Source organism: Clarias gariepinus, chromosome 4, assembly GCF_024256425.1.
Source record: "Clarias gariepinus isolate MV-2021 ecotype Netherlands chromosome 4, CGAR_prim_01v2, whole genome shotgun sequence".
Classification (NCBI taxonomy): domain Eukaryota; kingdom Metazoa; phylum Chordata; class Actinopteri; order Siluriformes; family Clariidae; genus Clarias; species Clarias gariepinus.
Genome location: NC_071103.1, coordinates 23,593,382 through 23,613,487, shown reverse-complemented (window position 1 = coordinate 23,613,487; position 20,106 = coordinate 23,593,382). Strand labels below are relative to the sequence as shown.

General features: G+C 37.8%; 1 protein-coding gene across 1 annotated transcript in view; it reads right to left on the bottom strand.

Moving 5' to 3' along the window:
• Positions 1-20,106, bottom strand: part of grik3 (glutamate ionotropic receptor kainate type subunit 3) — a 142,979-nt gene that overhangs the window by 14,137 nt on the left and 108,736 nt on the right. The window contains exons 11-15 of the mRNA XM_053494552.1: positions 18,543-18,766; positions 14,421-14,539; positions 10,185-10,402; positions 993-1,218; positions 616-866 (exon numbers count right to left, since the gene is read on the bottom strand). Coding sequence (XP_053350527.1) covers positions 616-866; positions 993-1,218; positions 10,185-10,402; positions 14,421-14,539; positions 18,543-18,766 — 1,038 coding nt within the window. The remainder of the gene's footprint in view (positions 1-615; positions 867-992; positions 1,219-10,184; positions 10,403-14,420; positions 14,540-18,542; positions 18,767-20,106) is intronic.

Below are 20,106 nucleotides of genomic sequence, written 5' to 3'. Positions count from 1 at the left end.
TAATTTAAAATTACTTTCACTATTAATTATACTAGTAAATTATACTACCAACCTCCCATGTTATATTGCTCACAAAGGCTAGGTTAGGGTTTGAAAGTTTTAAGACCTGGTGTAATATTTATAGGAATACAGTTTTAAAATTGTAAATGACACATTAACACTAAGGTAAAATTACATCGGGAATATGAAATCATATCAGCATCATACTGGATTCAGCAGAACAGTGTTTAAAGTAAAGAAATTCTCTCATAATGATAAATTAATAAGTCCTTATAGACTGCAGACAGAAATAAATTATTATGGTGTTTAAAAAAGCATGTATTAGTTTAAAACAATATTTTGTTATATCAACAAAATTATTATATAACAAAATTTTGCATCAATTAATGCTTATATTAAAACATCTAAAATATCTATAGTATACTAAAGTTAATACAAGTTAAAATTCTAAAATTAATAGATGTTACCAGAAATGTTCAGTTCATTGTATAGCCAGAAAAAAAAAAATCTAAAACTGCGCAACAAAACTAACATGGAATGGAACTGTAAACTTCAGAGGTCAGCAGCATTAAAACAATGAGAAAACCAAATAACCTAACAAAAATAATCACTCACTTGTTCACGTTCTGCTGTTTTTCGCAGTTTGTATATAAATTCTCCTATGGCCACAAAAATAGAAAGCACCAGGCCTGAGGCCAGCACAATGAAGATGCCACCCAGGTTCTGTATGCCCATTGGGCCTGTTTCATAGCGTTCTTCTTCCTGACAACTGCTCCCACTCCACCATTTCTCCTTCAGCATGTGCAAGCGTCCATCCTCTAGCAAGCTCAAGATGGCTATGGTCACTTTGTCCCTGTACGGTGAGCCTGAAGGACATGAGTGACACTCTATAAACTGAAGCATATCTAATCATATAGAAACTGAAATAACAGGCATTTTAAACAATATTAAATATGGATTTGGGTAACCCCACTATGACCAACAGGCCTTACCTTTGGGTGTGCCAATGCCATAACCCTTGCTGTCAATAATGCCCCCAAATTGGGTTAGATTACAGTTCTTGCGAGTCACATATTCTATTGTTGTAGATTCCATTAGCAGGGCATAGTCAGATTTCAGAACCCTTTGGATGCCATCTTCAATAGACTTGACAAGTGATGTGCTTTGTTTGCTGCTCATGAATGCCCACATCTTTTCAAATGTTGAGACTCTTGATTTCTGAAAGAAAAGAAAACATTGTGGGGCATATTTTGGGTTGCATATTGGACAGGATATTGCAGGATATAGACATATTATTGCCCCAGTATTACCCTTAATTATACTTTATAATGTATAGTATGTAAAATACATATATACAAACATAAATACATATAATTATAAAGTAAGCAAACCAAAACTGAAAAACAATAAAAAAAAAAGTTGTCCATGAACATTGCTCTACAAATTGTAACTTAGAACAGGTTTTATCCCAGGTGCCCCTTCTGGCACGTTTTATCTGGGCTTTGGACAAGCATGAAGGATGCCTGAGCCACTGAGGCGACCAATTCCCAAAATTGTCTATGAATTCTACTGACAAATTAAGTGAAATGCCATCATACAAGTCAGTACAGCCCAGTAAATTATCTATGTATTAAGTTAGGAGTATTTAATGCAAACAGCTATAGTTTAATTAGTAAAGTATACATGCACATCAATACCGGCACACCGACAGACAGGGGCTCCTGGGCTTTGGCTCCATTACTGTGAGATTTTTCGAACTCAGAACTACGCGGATCTGCTGTTGACATTGTTTTGTTAACCTTGAGCACCTGTTATTCTTTCACTCCCTCAAATGCTATTTTCCCCTGGTGTCTCAGCATAATTGAAAGTGGCTGGGAATTGGCTTGAGCTTTGGACTCCTTACGAATGAATAAGCAAGTGAACGACACAAGTGACACTGAATGAAGCAGTTTCTTTCTCCTCTCAACCACTGCATTCATAATCTATTCTTACAACTGCTTAGCTTTACTTAATGCAAACAATAACATGGCCATATTAAGGGATGAGAAAAAAATCTACTCTAATCTAATAACAAGGAATCATATGTTTTAATAATAAAATCTTAATTAGTGAGTTTAAATGCCATTTTATACTGTTCAACATGAAAATCATGTTAGCTGCCACAGTTAATCACAGTTAATTATTGGCTCAATTCCAGCAAGTATCTGAAGTGACACAAGAGATTTGGACAAGAGCAGAGGTGTCAAGTAACGAAGTACAAATACTTCGTTACCTTACTTAAGTAGAAATTTTGGGTATCTGTACTTTACTGGAGTAATTATTTTTCAGCCTACTCCTTACATTTTTCACGCAATTATTTGTACTTTCTACTCTTAACATTTTAAAAATAGCCTTGTTACTCCTTTTTTATTTCAGCTTGTCATTCAAAAAACAAACAAACCAAAAAACATTCGGATAAATCGCGCCATCCGGATGGAGTGAATTTGATTGTGGTTGGATAAGAAATATAAACATACCATTCCGACACCCTATTGGTTGGTACGCGATCCATCGCACCTGCACATGATGTCACGTCACACACTCCAGCAAGGACGTTTGAATAAAATAGCATTTTCGGTTGATAATGTTGTGATAAGTAGACGAAGATGTCCATGATAGAGACTCAAGATTTAAGCGAAATGTCACAACCAAGCACTAGAGAGGAAGGTACTGTGACAGGAATGATATAATTTTTTTTTTTTTTTGGATTAATCACTTGAATTAATCATTCATTCTAACAGCACTAATGTTTATTGTAGACAACCATACAAGGGTAATTGTTACTAAGCCTGCCCTGGGTACACAAATTTTCTTGTATGTTGCCCTCACAGATTCCTGCAGCTAAGCTTGGATGAACATTTACATTCCAATAAAGGTTACCGCCTTAAACAGTCACACCTCAAACTCCACTATGGGCAAGACCAAAGAGCTGTCAAAGGACACCAGAAACAAATTGTAGACCTGCATCTGGCTGGAAAGACTGAATCTGCAATAGGTAAGCAGCTTGGTGTGGAGAAATCAATTAAGGGGGCAATTATTAAAAAATAAAAGACATACAAGACCACTGATAATCTCCCTTGATCTGGGACTCCACGCAAGATTTCACCCTGTGGGGTCAAAAAGATCACAAGAACTGTGAGCAAAAATCTAGTGAATGACCTGCAGAGAGCTGGGACCACAGTAACAAAGGCTACCATCAGTAACACACTGCGCCGCCACAGACTCATATCCTGCATGTCCCCCTGCTTAAGCCAGTACATGTCCAGGCCCATCTGAAGTTTGCTAAAGAGCATTTGGATGATCCAGAAGAGGATTGGTAGAACGTCATATGGTCAGATGAAACCAAAATAGAACTTCGTGTTTAGAGGAGAAAGAATACTGAGTTGCATCCAAAGAATGCCATACCTACTGTGAAGCATGGGGGTGGAAACATCATGCTGTGGGGCTGTTTTTCTGCAAAGGGCCCAGGACGACTTATTTCTGTAACGGAAAGAATAAATGGGGCCATGTACCATGAGATTTTGAGTGAAAACCTCCTTCCATCACCAAGGGCATTAAAGATAATTTGTCTCTTATAATTGAGAACTCAGACACAAATCGAGCCTGGCTGGAAATCAAACCTGGACCCTAAAGGTGAAAGGCGACAGTGCTAACCAGTATACCACAGTGCAACATCCAAGTTAAAAAAAAAAAAAAAAAAAAAAAAACTGATTAACTGATTTGGAACAGGATCACCACCTCCTAAAATGTAAAACTCAATCAGGTAAAGCTTATCTTCACATAAGCCATTTGACTTGCAACTGTCATCAGCTACTGTCATTTTAATTAGCTTAATTAAAATTCTTCCCCAGACAATTGGGGAAAAATTGGGAAGAAATTGAAATTTGTATCAGAAAATAGACAAAAAACTAAACAGGTTTTATTACTGCCTAGAAGCATAGTGAAGTGTATTATTAAGAAGATGAAGGTATTTGGTACAACACAGACCCTCCCTGGAACAGGATGTTGCTTCAAACTGGATGAAAGAGCCTGGATGAAACTGATTAGAAAAACTAAGCTTTCCAGATGGAAATAAATGTTAGTCAGATGAGACAAAAATTTAATTGAGGTATGTGCCAAAATATACAGTACTAAAACTCGCGCATCTTAAACGCGCATTTGCAATTGTCGACCTGGCATAGTTTCAGATGCACGTGTTCCCAGTAGTGAAAAGGAAGTTTTGTTGGGCAGTTGCTGTTGGAAATTGGTATCTTATTGGAGGAAAAAGTATTCAAAGTTGAGTATTATTTCCGACCATACGGAAGTGGTCGTAAAAGAGGACCAAGTTTACAAGAACAAGACCCAAGAGGACCAATTCAGGGAGAGATAAAATGGGACGACACCAAGTAACAGTTATGCTGTCTACGGTTATGAAATTCCACCGTTTTGATAGTGTACTGTGTCACCATGATGCAAGCAAATCATCTCCTTTTGCAGGACTCTGCAGCAACCTTTGTTCCAGGATATGTTTAGGAATTTGCATGAAAGAGATAAACACTGTCTACAGCAATGCGGTGCACACACACTTTGACTTTTAGGAGAAATAAGCTCACAGATGACAACAAGGTAATACTGTTCGTCTGTATATTTTGTCGGATACTGTATTTCCACAACATCAAACGATATGTGTGACAGAAATTTAATAAAGCTCACCATCCGAATAACACCATTTCTACAGTAAAGCATGGAGGTATAATATCCTGGTATTAGGAAAATCTGCTGCCCTCTGCCAAAAAAATTTTAATATGAAGAAGGTGCACCTTCAATCATGACATTGACGTAGCTTCCTGTTTTTGTATCGTTGCCGCGAAAGTTTCGCGTTTTTATCAGCGTTTAAATTACATAGCTTTTTCATTTAAACAATAATAATATTAATAGCAAATAGTTTTTACATCTTCATACCATTTGGCTTCGCCTTTTTCTGCGCTTTTTGGAGAACGCGCGAGTTTTTTCGTCTAAAATGGATAAAATTCAGCTTGTTCAGTGTGTGGAGTGCAGGATGTTTAGACATTCTTCCTCCGTCATCAGTGGTAATTTTACTTGTGATAGGTGTGTGTTAGTGAGCACTCTGACGGAGAAGATATCAGCATTAGAGGAGCGCATCCAGACTTTAGAGAGGGTTAGAGAGTGTGAGACCAGCGTTGTTTCCCTAGCGGACAGTCTGGGTGCCACAGGCGGAGATAACCAGCCCCCGACTCCGGCATTAGAGCCCTCACAGTGGGGCGAGTGGGTGACGACTCTGCAGCATACTCTTTCAACCAAAGCTAATGCTAAGGCTAGCCCACCGGAGCACACCTCTTCTGCGCTTCTTAGGGCTCTAGGACAGCATAGGTTCTCTAAGATAGTAGTACATGCTGGAGCTAACGATATACGCCTTCGTCAGTCAGAAGTTAGTGTTAGTAAGAGTAACTTTACAGAGGTGTTTAAACAAGCGAAGGCGATGTCCGATTATGTAATATGCTCTGGTCCCATCCCAAAGAGACGTGGTGACAAAACTTACAGCAGGTTATGGTTGCTGAACTGCTGGATCTCAAGGTGGTGCTCTGAAAACAACGTGGGCTTCATACTGTAGATAATTGGAAGACCTTTGAGGGCAAAACTGGCCTTTTAGGGCGGGACGGTGTCCATCCCATTCGGGAAGGTGCTGCTCTCATTTCTTGTAGTATAGCTCATAGTCTTAGAAGAGGCCTAGTTAATCAGTGACAATCCAGAGCCCAGGCCAGGGAGCAAACAGACAGGTTAAACCAACCGTCTGCTAGCTGCATAGAGTCGTCACCTAGGGTTCACTGTATTGACTGTGTCTGTTTCCCGATCTAAGCAGAAGATTCAGAATGTCTGTTTTAATAATTTAATTAACATAAAGACCACAAATTTGGATTATACTGAATGCGCAGCTGGCACCTCCAATTTGAAGCTAGGACTGTTAAATATTAGATCTCTCGCATCTAAAGCAGTTATAGTTAATGAAATTATCACAGATCAGGAGTTTAATATACTCTGTTTAACTGAAACCTGGATTAAACAGGACGAGTATGTAGCAATAAATGAAGCCAGTCCTCCTGGATACAGTTACATACACCAGCCTCGGTTAACTGGTAGAGGAGGAGGCGTCGCAGTTATTCACAATAATAATTTGACTATTGTACAAAAACACGGACACAAATTTAATTCATTAAAATTTTTTTAAAAGTAAATCAGTGTGTAATAGGACCCACTCATAAAGCAGGTCACACTTTAGATTTAATCATATTATTCGAATTAAGTATAAGAAATTTATTCACAATTCCACTATTTAAAGTTATCTCAGATCACTATCTTGTCTCAATTCAAGTGTGTCACAGTAATGTACGCACAGCGCCGCGCTACGTATGAAACGTACATTTACATCAACTACCAAACAGTTTTATAAGTAATCTCCAAGAGTTGCCAACTTCGATTAGATCACCGTCTGACCCCACAGAACTCGATCAGGCGACTAAATATTTAGAGTTGACATTTTGCTATACCTTAGATAATGTAGCTCCAGTTAAAATAAAAATTATTAGAGATAAGAAACTTGCTCCCTGGTATAACGATCACACGCACACTTTAAAACAGACCGCTCGGAAATTAGAACATAAATGGCGTCAAACTAAATTGTTAGTATTTCAAATAGCATGGAAGGAGAGCATCCTGAACTATAGAAACGCTCTTAGTGTAGCTAGATCAACATATCTCTCTACTCTTATAGAAAATAACAAAAATGATTCTAGATTTTTATTTAATGCTGTAGCCAAATTAAACAGAAATAAGACCACTGTAGAAATCTCCAAAACATTATGCAATAGTGAGGACTTCATGAACTTTTTTAATAATAAAATTGTAAATATTAGGCATAAAATTTAAACCGAACAATGTAATTTATGCAGATGTTAATCTAGCCATGTCAGATCAGAACCTAGAATACTTTACTCTCCTTGAAGAGAATGGACTAATTTCACTCATCTCTTCTGCAAATTCATCAACTTGTATATTAGATCCTGTACCGACACATTTTCTTAAACAGATAGTACCAGCAATAACAGAACCCCTGTTGAGAATAATTAATTCCTCACTTAGCATTGGTTATGTTCCAAAATCTTTTAAATTAGCAGTTATCAAACCAATAATTAAGAAACCTGACCTCGACCCCTGTCAGCTATCCAATTACAGGCCAATATCAAACCTCCCCTTTATCTCTAGGATTCTGGAACAGATAGTAGTGGAGCAGCTATGCTCATATCTACATGGAAATGGCATACATGAACTGTATTAGTCAGGATTTAGGCCTCATCACAGCACAGAGACAGCACTTGTTAAAGTAGTACATGACCTACTATTGACCTCTGATTAGGGTTGTGTAACTATGCTTGTATTACTCGACCTTAGTGCAGCTTTTGACACCATTGATCAAGCTATTCTTCTTCACAGATTAGAAAATGTAGTAGGAATTAAGGGTACAGCCCTCTCCTGGCTCAGATCCTATCTGACCGATCGTTATCAGTATGTAGACTTAAATGGTGATTATTCTGCATGTTCTCTAGTGGAGTTTGGTGTTCTGCAGGGTTCAGTTTTAGGTCCACTGCTTTTTTCCCTTTACATGCCCTCTCTGGGCAACATAATCCATAAGCATTGTATTAGTTTTCATTGTTATGCTGACGACACAGTTATATGTCTCAGCAGAACCAGATGAGAAAAAACAGCTTACTGAAGTTGAGCAATGTGTGCAGGACATAAGAAATTGGATGCTAATTAACTTCCTTATGCTTAATCCGGATAAGACAGAAGTTCTAGTCATAGGACCGCATACAGCTAGGAGTAAAATTTTAAATCACACCGTAACTTTAGATGGCCTTTCTGTTCCATCAAGTGCAACAGTAAAAGACCTTGGTGTGATTATTGATTCCAGCCTTTCATTTAAAGCGCATGTAGATAATATTACCAGGATAGCATTCTTTCACCTCAGAAACATTGCCAAGATAAAAAATATATTGTCGCTAAACGATGCAGAAAAACTAGTTCATGCTTTTATGACCTCTAGGTTGGACTATTGTAATGCCCTATTGTCTGGTTGTTCAGCTAGGTGCGTAAACAAGCTTCAGCTAGTCCAGAATGCAGCAGCGAGAGTCCTCACTAGAACCAGAAGATATGAGCATATCACTTCACTGCATTGGCTCCCTGTGAAATTTCGCATTGATTTTAAAATACTACTCTTGACATATAAAGCATTAAATGGTCTCGGTTTTTCCTTGCCACTGTCGCCCTCGGCTTCTCACCAGGGACAAACTGACCATTTTGATTCATACACATTCCATACAAACTTAAATAATTTTTTTGATTGTGTAAAGCTGCTTCGCGACAATGACAATTGCTAAAAGCGCTATACAAATAAAATTTAATTGACCAAAAGGACACGGCAAAACTGACCATACAGTGGTTAAAGGAGAAAAAGGTGAACGTGCTTGCATAGCCTAGTCAGAGCCTAGACTCAAACCATGTTAAAAATCTGTAAAAAAAAAAAAAAAAACTTTAAAAAATCAGTCGACACACATACACACATTATATAAATAAAGTCTATGTACCAGCATGCATCTGTGATAAGCACGTGCCTTAATCTCATATCGCTCCTCACTCACTAGGGCGGCCTCTCCTTCTGCAGGTGTGCGAAAGTGCAGGGCCACAGGAATAGGCACCAGCTGGTAAACAATTCCCATTAATGGATCCCAGGCTTTTCCCCCCTCGCTATAAAACACAGCGGGGAGTGTAGCTCGGGGTCTGTTGGGCTGCTGATGTAAATCCAAGGATCCACTGAGCTGAGTTGTGTGGAGGACGCTTGCTAAAATGCTGAAAAGCGGCATGCGAGCAGGGCAATGTAACATGCCCCAGGGGCTTCAAAGAGGCGAGTGGAATGCGCCTTTGATCACTGCAACAAGGACAGCCGCAGCTCCTTAACTCTCAAAAACAGAGCTGGATTTCTTCACCCTGCCACAAAGCAGTAAAGGCTGCTAGGAGATACACATCGAGACCACTGTTCCCAGCCGGGGAATGCTGTCTGGCTGTCACAGAGGACTTCTGTCTGAGGCCATGCCCAAGAGAGAGCTGGGAGGGGCCAATCCGGCAATCCCATGAGAAGAGAGCCGTCACAAGTGAACCGGGCAGGAGCTGCCACTTTGCCTGCCGCCACCACTCAACACCCTATGCCCGCATGCCTCCGGGGCACTGCTCACAACATAAAGGCAGAAGGGAAAACACAGCTGACCCACCTGCATAAACAGGGAAGTGCCATATAAAAAGGGCGAACCCCCGCACCAGTGCTTCTGCATTTAAAGTTCACATGAATGACCCTGCTTGACCACTGCATTGGAGAATACTGAGCAAAGGCCTGCACGATCCGCTGCTGCACTTTCCACGCCTGCCAAGTGTCAGCCTACAAACCATCTATGAAAAAGGCTGTCATCATCGCTAAGAGCCGGGAAAGCCGCCCAGGCAAGGAATTTCAAGAAGATGCCCATCTGACACTGCATCAATGGATGGCTGGGCGGGGCTGGCTATCCTAGCCTGTAAAGATGCATCAAAATGCCAGCAGCTCTTCAATGGATATATAAAAAATCCCTTAAAATGACTTTAAGACAATATACAAGATATTTATATATTGTATACTGCCTTGAAAAAAAAATATATATATATTGGTCTCATCTGACCAGAGCACCTTTTTTTTTAACATGTTTGCTCTGTCCCCCGCAAAGCTTGTCACAAACTGCAACTGGGACTTCCTATGGCTTTCTTTTCACAATAGCTTTCCTCTTGCCACTTTTTCATTTAATTTCATTTTTCAAGGCCAGAGTTCACTGAAATAGTTATCCTATGGAGATATTCTCTTACCTGAGCTGTGTATCTTTGCAGCTCCTCCAGAGTTACCATGGGCCTTCTGCCTGCCTCTCTGATTAATGCTTTAAGGTTGTACTAGTATTTAGACCCATATGATCAGAGTTTTTTTTTTGTTTTTACACCAAAAACATAGAATGATAATGGGACACCAGGTTTTGAACACATACATAAATATTGTATAAACAACATTTTTATTTTACCTTAAAAAATGACATAGTTGCTCCATCTTTTACAACACCATATTCAATTTTTGTCTGTTTGGCCAGGTCATCAGCCGAGTCAATAGGAGAATCCATTCTCTCCACAGTTAGAAAAGCTGCCAAGTTGGCTGTGTAGGATGAGATGATTATAAGGGTGAAGAACCACCAGATGCCCCCAATAATCCGTGTGGAGAGAGCTTTAGGCATTAGCTCAGAACCTACGGTGGAAAAAAACAGTTAATTTTAATTCCTCGAGCCAACTTTTCAGCATAGCAATAACAGTAAAATGTGGCATAAAACATTTAAATCAAGCTAGAAAAAAAAAATTGAAAAAAATGGGTTTGCCAATATGATGAATGTAACATGTCTGTTCTAACCTTTACATTATTTGAACATTTACAATATTTGCTATATTGTAAATGTTCTATTGCACAGTATATTTCTATTTTTATTAAAATTTTTATCCTAGTTAAATTAATTTTATCGTATTTCTTTTATTCATATTCATTTCTTATCTATAAGCTTTAATTCTTTTTTGTAAGGTCACTGGCGGTCGTATAAGCATTTCACTGCATATCGTACTGTGTATGTGACATAAAATTTTAATTTGATAACTTCGCTATATCAAACATAAAACCGGCAGTTAATAATCAATAAAATATATGAAATAGCTAGTCAGACAGAATTGCCTAAGCAGCAAATAAAATCTAATAAAATGTCTTTAATTGTTTATGAGTAATGGAATTTCATGTAACAAATATGTGGGAAAGCCTAAATGGCAATATGTTAACAGGGCATAACATAGCTCTACATTTTTATCAAATTGAGAAAAGCATTATTGTGACAAATGGAACTGATATATTCTCATCTTCATTTTGGCACAATACATTTATTTTTGCAGACCTGCAAATCCTACAGTACAAAATGTTTACACTGGGGCTTTACAGAAAAGTATTATATTTACATTAACTGCATGCAGTAAGAAATAATGTGTTTATATTATTCTTCTATGTATTTTTAAAGCTACTGATGAACAATCCTATTTTCAATAAATATTTTTGCTAAAAAAAAAGGGGCACCCTCATATGTACCCATTGGCTAGCAGAGCGTTTTCAATGCACCACATTCCAGAGAGAATGGCGCACAGATGTAGCTGCTTGGCTTTTGTGCTCTTCCTAAACCTGTTTCTGTGTGTAACAAGGCTGCAAGAAAAAAGTGCTGATGTCATAAGAGGTAGTACTGTAAAAGTGAAACTAAACATCTGCTCATTTCAATAAAAGAGTATAAGAGGTTTAACGCTAATCAGCACTAGCAACTGCTCTCATGGGAGTGGTATTGTTATGCCCTGCTTTGAACTTTTATCTTCTCTTATATGCCAAAAAACTTCAGTGTATCATTGTTAAAACCTTATAAGAATCATCAGCACTACTAACAACCACACACACACACACACACACACACACTATCTATACCACTTATGTGCACCATTTGAGGCAGGCAGTAAGGTAGACCTTAAATGGGGTGGCAACCCATTGTAGGGCACAAACACAGACACTCAATCGCACATTCAATCACACACTAAGGCAATTTGCCACTTAGGGCACTAAAGTCAGCCTTCACCATTTGACCAGAGAAACTTGAGGAAACCCACCTCTCTCATATGATCATACTGTCACTAAGCTTTCTCTCATCACACTAATTCAGGAAGTTTTTTGAGAACATTTCCACCTTGAAGATAATAGTTTACCATTATGCATCCAGAAATAAATGTTGTATTTTACAGTTCTTAACCCAATTTTAAGGATTTCTTTGTTGTTTCTTGATGCTGTACAATAAATGGAGGAGACAGTAACATCTTTGCCCTGAAAACATGCAAAGTGTTGTGACATGGTTGTTTAATAAATAAGAAGCTATTCACTGCATCAGTTAGGGTAAAATAATTTGCTGCCAGCTGGACCATTATTAATAAGTGCAGTAATTATTTAATTGAAGGCTCTTAACTATTTGTTTAGTTGAACCCAGGTAGTGAATTATTTATTTACTTTTTTATCCAGGTAGTATGTGTGTGCATGTATTCACCCTCTATACTGTAAGACTTTGGATATAAGGTGGGGTACACCCTGGACAGGGTGCCAATCCATCACAGGCCAGACACAATGGGAACACCAACTAACCTAACCTGCATGTCTTTAGACTAAGGGAGGAAACCAGAGTACCTGGAGGAAACCCATCAAGCACAGAGAGCACATGCAAAATCCATGCACAGAGACCTGAGGTGGGAATTGTACTCTCACCACTGGGGGTGTGAGGCCACAGTGCTAACACCTATCCCACCATGTTGCCATGATGAATGAGGTATGTGGAAGTATTTAGGAGGTCTTGGCCGATTTCTTTTTAATTTTTCTTTTAATGAGTTTGAAGGTCCAGGGGTCAGGGCCAGGGGTAGCTCAGTGGTTAAGGCATTGGACTACGGTTCGGAAGATCCCAGGTTTAAACCCCACAACCACCAAGTTGCCACTGTTGAGCCCTTGAGCAAGGCCCTTAACCCTCAACTGCTCAGATGTGTAATGAGATAAAAATGCAAGTCACTCTGGATAAAAGCGTCTGCCAAATGCCTAAATGTAAATGTATGGTAGGCCTTCAAAAAAAATTCACAGGTACACCCCCAAGTAAAGCAAATTATGTCAATAAGCCTTTTAGAAGCTTCTAAAGCCATGACATTGTTTTCTAAAATTATTTGTGTACTTTAAAGTGTGGGTCAATGGCATGTATGTAAAATTATGACCCACTTGAATTGTGACATAGTTCATTATAAGTGAAATAATCCCTCAGTAAACAATTGTTGGAAAAATTGCATGTCATGCATGAAGTAGATGGCCCAACTTTAATTATTATTAATATTATATATATATATATATATATATATATATATATATATAATTATTATTATATTATATAACTATTATTTACTAATGACTAAATAATGTCTTTTATTCCTGAACAAAAAGGATGCAATAATTATAATAAGAATAAAAAACAGTTATAACAAATAATAATTGCAAATTTAAGAATAAAAAACAGCAGCACCTGCCATTATTATAAAGTCTATGGAAAAAGATCTGAGAAAGTGAGGCTTGCAAGATGCCAAAGAAGCACCACTGCCAAAGCAGAAAGGGGTATTTGAAACACATGGGGTTTTGAAATGTCATGTGGGTGTTGCATATTGACTTTGCCTCCTTGCTTTTCATTAGACTGCACTACTCATGAACTACTTATCTGTATCTGTGAACACTGGCAAATTGATAGGGATTCCAGGCAGTTTGAGGGTGGAGTAGCAGCTTAATGAATTGTGTCTGACATTTGCAATCGTTACAGGCAGATTCACCATGGAGAACTCTGTCACTTTACTTAAGCTCAAACATTTCATTACTTGTTTTTTCTTTCAGCCTATGTTATTGTTCCTGCTACATTTTTGAGGCATCAGCTGCTAATGTGTGCCCATAAGGGGTATTCTGAACAAAAAAACATCAGGCTTGCATGTCTCTAATAGCAAAAGGGAGGAAATTAAAGGACACTCAGACAAGAATGTTTGCAGAGGCAGGGAATGTGGCATAAAATGTCAAATGATGTTTGATACATTTGTTATTATTTATAAAAACCTTCCCATAAATCCTTATCAGATATGATCACATCAAAGCTTCAGGAAAGGAGAATGGACATTCTGAATGTGATAAGAAACAGAATCACAGGGGGAGGTTTTCTGGTGGACATCAAGGCAATAGCAGATGGTAAGTCTTCTCTACATTGTGTGTGTGTGTGTGTGTGTGTGTGTGTGTGTGTGTGTGTGTGTGTGTGTGTGTGTGTGTGTGTGTGTGTGTGTGTGTGTGTGTGTGTGTACGCATTTGTAATGCCAAGACAGAATCACAGTCATTTGTGAGGTTTGATCCCAACCCCAATTCTATGCCAAGAACATGAAGGAAAAATTCCTGACGGAAACCAGATTTCACAGAAACAAACTCTACTGATATCTTTCCGACCTGCCAGAGCATGTGACAGGTTTGCGACACATTTTCTCCTCATATTGGCATGAAGTATGGCAACATCCTTCCTTTGTCTTCACTTGAAGCCTGAACTCCACATATGCTTGATGGGAAAATTTTCTTTGAAAGCACCCACATCATGCATGCTTGTCAGCTGAAGTTCATTATTCTTGCTTTTAAACACAGGCTACATTACCTTGCTGCATGAGGGAGCCCACACCAAACCAGAAGCTGTTCAGGAGTGTAAAGTTGTTCTCCACCACCTCAGAACTTGGGTTGCATGGGTGTGCATCATACCATTCATAAGGACTAAATCTGCAGAAGAGATAAATAAGCATTATCCATATGAAAAATCCTTAAATTTCTATTAATCACAATTCAAGTCCAACCCATTTTGCCTAGTCATTGTGTCATTGTGACATCTTCGCAATGACAGATAGGAATTGTACCAGTTAAATTTAGTTGGGTGAAATGATACTAAATAATTAAAAGTTACTATTGTGTATATTGTATAGTACAGTATATAGGTATTTGAACAGCTAACTATCCCACTTATAGAGTATGTGCCCATTCCAATCCCACAGGCAGTGACATGGAGGTCAGTCACTGATACGCAATGAGAACACCTACAGTTAACATTCCAATTTATCCCAAGGGTGTTAAGTGTTGTTGGGCTTTGGCCCTTTTTATACATCAATCCTGGCTGGTTTATATGGGCCATGTTTTGCACACAGGCGCAGCTTAATGATGGAACTAGTTTGCACACATTAGGTCCAGTTACAGAGAATCAAACTGCCATAGAACAAAAAGTATAGATGAACAGTATGTATATCTATACTGCATGCCTACTCCTTAATGGCAAGGGAAGGCACACATGAGTGTAATTGTTAAATGTTCACTTACAGTATATTTGGGCATATAGTGTATTTGTTTTGTACTGTACAAACATAAGCACATACATACACAAATGACTAAATGTAAAAATGCAATAATCCAATGAACTTCTCTGCAGCAGAGGTAAGTTTTGGTCTTGCTTTCCTAAGATGGTCTTCATGAGAGTTAGTTTCATCATGATGATTCTTGGGTTTTGCAAATATACGTAAGAATTCTGTTCTTCCAAGGACAGCAATAAGATAGGATATCCACATGGACATGCAAAGTACATATTTAAATTGCCTTTAAGCAATCTAAGACACCTGATCAACCCAACACTTAATTACCAGGTTTAGTAAAGTAGGTGTGATTGAGCAGGAAAATCACCAGACTACATTATGTGCAATCCCAGTTAACTCTACTGCAGGATTTATGCAAATGAATGTTAAAAAAATAATAATAGTTTCTTCACAACCAGCAACATTCCAGAGTGTGTAGTAATGAACTGGGTCTCTTGAATTCACACAGCCCTCAAGTAGTTTTCTTGTTTTACAGTGCTAAACCTTAATCCTTAAGTGTCAGAAAATACACTGTGTTAAAAAATGCATTTATTGTACTGTAGATTGACAAAGCTTTCTTGAAAAATTCTTAGAAAAAAAATAGATAGAGGGGATTAATGAAAAAGTATAAATTGTTTATATAGTTTATACTGTTTATATTGTTGACTCATGTAAGTGCTGAATCTTAACTCAACACTGGAAACCACTAGGTCCAAACAAAGCCATAGACAGAAAAATAGCAAATGCTTTAGCATAATCTCTGTTTCTCTTGCACGAAAGACTAATCAAACTTACCCAACCAAAACTCCCTTCTCAGTCTTACCTAATTTGGGTCAAAGAACATTACAGTGTAATGTGCTCTCAATTGGAGGCATTAAATCAACAGTTCTTATTGTTCAACATTATCAACATTACACTATAAACAGATAAAAAACGAATGACATATTACAATCTATCTTTAGTATTTGTTCAGGCTAGTCTAGACCTCATCAGCTTACTGGGTGAAATTTAATGTGTTTTTAACTCATTAAGCTATTAATATATCACATATGCTTACAACACTGCATTAACTTCCATGCTGTATAAGCTTAAAAAAAAAAAACTAACTAGAAAATCTGGACAACTTTTAAAAAATAAATGAAAAGAAAATGATCACCTTTGTCCTAAATTAATCAAATGTTACATTGCTTAGATTTATTATTACTTTTTTTGTTCATGATTTCATCTCAAGTTGTCATTATTTCCATTAAATCATTTTCCTGCTTTTTCTTCATGCAAGTCATTCATTGTATTCATATTCATTAAAAGAACCCTACCAACTCATGAGCATGCAAATAAATTGTTACATTTCAGGGGATTTCTTTAATGTCGACAGAACAGAAATATTAAAACTTAATAAGGAACAGTAAGTTGTGTATAGAAAGTGACAACTATGTGTGTAAGTTGTGTAAAGTTTCAGTTTTCAACTTAGTGCACGCAATTAAGTTTAGTAGGGCCATGGGTTAAAATAAACATCATTAAACTGTAATGCATGCACACAATTTACTTGCTCTTAATTTGCTATGTTGAGTTCTGAAATTGATAAAATTGTCCTCACATTTGCTCACTCCTCTAAACATATCACTTATAACACTTCTTTATTCGCACACTCCTTTAAACAAAATGTGCCCACAATTTAGTCTGTGTTATAGATCTTTGTTAATTAAAGTATACTTACGTCATTGGGGTTAGTTCTGTAGACATTCTGAAAGCACTCACCCCTAATGGAGCTATTATAAACCACAAGAATCTAACGACGATATTGATTATGCATGGGCTTTTCTAATGGCAGAATGCTGATTTGGATCAATTTCCAGATTATTTTTTTTGTACATCTATTACATACACAGTAATGTGTAAAAGTTTTTGGCAGGTGTAAAGAAATGCTGTAAACTAAGAATACACACATTCATATATATAAATATATATATATATATATATGAAAGTGTTCTAAGAAACACTTGTGCCTTGGGCCTTGGTTAGACAGGTAACACAGTTAAACCTTGGACTGCAAGCATAATTCATTCCAAAAGCGTGTTTGTATATCAAAGCAAATGCCCCCATATGAAATAATGGAAACTCTAATGACTTTACCTTTGAAAAGAATCCCGAAAGAGCAGTGTTTCTGTTTGTGTGTGTGTGTGTGTGTGTGTGTGTGTGTTTGTGTGTGCACACGTGGGTGTGTTTGTGCAAGCATTCGCGAACGTATGTGTGTAAAGCTAAAATAAGATGAGAGAGGAGAGGTAGAGGGAGGGAGCTACCTTCATTCAAATTATTTCCACAGTATTTAAAATGGATGTGATGAATTAATTCTAACTTATTCTAATAAACTCTGATACTAATCCTACATTTCATTCACCTGTGTAGGACAACTTCACACACGCATGCACAAACACACACACCTACCAACAAAAACACTGCTCTGTCGAGAAACTTCTTTAACAAGGAACCTCTCTAATGATACTCGCGTGCACACACACACACAAAATCACTGCTGTCTGACAAAGTCAGAGACTCTGGTAACCGGATCTTTAACAAGGAACCTCTCTAATGACACTTGCTTTTGCTTTACATGCGTGCGCACACATGTGGTCAAAATTTTATAATAAACAGTTATGAATTTGTTTTTTCATTTTTAGCAATTAATGTCAGCACTATTGATGTAGGGTGCTACAGATAGGATAGATAAGTCTAATCAAATCTATTAGTTTTAGTTCTAAAAATGTTCTTAAAACTTTGTGCATGTACATAGTTGGAATTTGTCCAATTAGATGCTCCTTGTGCACATTAAGGAAGATTGAATTAAAAAATATTTTCATCAAATCATTTTAGTTCTTTAAGGATTTTGAATTACCCACAAGCATTAACTTGTATTATATACCGTAAATACAGTACATGATATATGATTCGTATCACAATGCTTCAGATTCCAGAACAGTATTACTGACTAGAAATTGACACTAGCAGCTATCTAATAGGTAAAAAGATGAAAGAAAGGCACTCCAGCTAAAACTGTATTTATAGCTTTTCAGAAGAGTACTGAAAGGAAACATCACAAGACAGAAAAGGAGCTGATGAGAGCAGCTGCCTCATCTTGAAACTTGCAGTCCAGCCAAGTACTCATTTCCTTCAAAATTAACTCAAGCACTGCTCAATGACTCAGCAACAATGGTCACTCCGGTGTGTGGGTGTTATGGCATTTCCATTTCCTGAGCACTTCAGCACAGAAAAATGGTGAGAATTTATGGCATTAGGTTGCTGCTACTGATTTCAAATAATTTCCTGTCTTAAAATGAATGTGATGATTAAATTCTAGTGGAACTCTACTAATCTTACATTTCACTCACCTGGCAATGACAAACAGTACACAGCTAACACCTAGGTAGGCCAGCAGGATGTAGACCCAAATGTCAGGGGTCATGGGTTTGAGGAAGGAGAAAAACCCACTGTTGGTGCTGTTTGGTCGACGGTAAAGGATGCTGATCCCCGTGTTCAGGAATGGCTTAGAGAAATCAATCACTTTCTCTCTCACAAAGGTGATCGTGAGGGGAGCTACAGCCAAATCTGCTCTCTAAGAATAAGGGGGAAAAAAAGACAAAAAGTATATTTACTATATTGCAGTGGTCAGTTTTAAAAGAAGGAAAGATTAATAATTTAATTCCTTTGTAATTAAAGTGTTTAAATACTCTAATAATTTTTAATCAGTAATCAAATGTAACTTAATTTAAACATAATCATATGAACATTTATAGTGCTTTCATAACCTTGGTCAGCTAAGAAATTGTGTAGATGTCCTTTCCCAATAATATTTTAAATGGGTAGATCCATATAATTCATCATTATTATTAGGCATTCTTCATAACAAACGGAGAAGCATAAAAAAATCTGACTTGAATGAACAAAAGACTGTGTGTACCACAACACTCTTAAACAAAGCATCAGCAAATCTGTCCCCAAAGGCTATCACAATCAGGTTTGCCAAGGTGAGTCAGCTGTTGACTTGAATGACCTAGTTTCCTTACACCAACTATTGCATTTTCTTGCCCTGTATATAAATTGCAGGTGCAGGGAACCATTCAGTGGCACATGTCTGGCTGCATATTTAGAAGGTCACCATTTACATCGCTTCACCCTGCTTCCCCCTCTCCTGGGTTGGACAGGAGGTTAATGAAACCAGCTGCTTGGTTCACGCTTGGCTGCTTCATTCCCCCTAACATGATGGAATCAGAAAAAGGGTTCAGACCTCCTTCTACTAAAGCATAAAGGAAGTAGTGCGAGACGTGCTTGTACAAAATACTGCATTAGAAACATTTGAAAATGAACCATTTTCATTACAGGGGACACTTTTTTATTACAGAAGTACTACAATACCACTGTTTCTCCATCTTGCCTTGATGTGACATTTCAATTCACTGAAATGGCCTCTTGTGCAGCCTGAAATGTACTTACTGTCATTGTGTTATTTCACTTCCCCTGTTCTTCTAGGTTTTGTCCATTTGAAGCATGACTGCATGCTGGCAGAGAAAGTACAGTAGCATGAAGCTTCATACAGTAGTCTGGATTAGCAAAGCCTGTTTTTACCTCCACAAACTTAACACGCCCCAACCTTTCAGAAACAGTAAGCGAGTGAGAGGAGATACAGATATGTGAGAAAATAAGGGCGGGGGGAGTGGGGGATAAGTAGAGAAAATGTCAGTCAGATAGTGATCCTAGTGAGTACTCATTTAATATTTACATAAAGTGCACTAATTTCCATCTTTAGTTTGGCTTACCACTGCTATGCAACAAAACCTGATGTTTATGCAGCTGACCAGCCTGCAGGCCTGTTAGGTTGTCACTAATGATGCTAGTCACACTATTCTAGGACATTTTTTGGTCAAACCAGAATTGGCTCTTCACTAAGAATAAAAT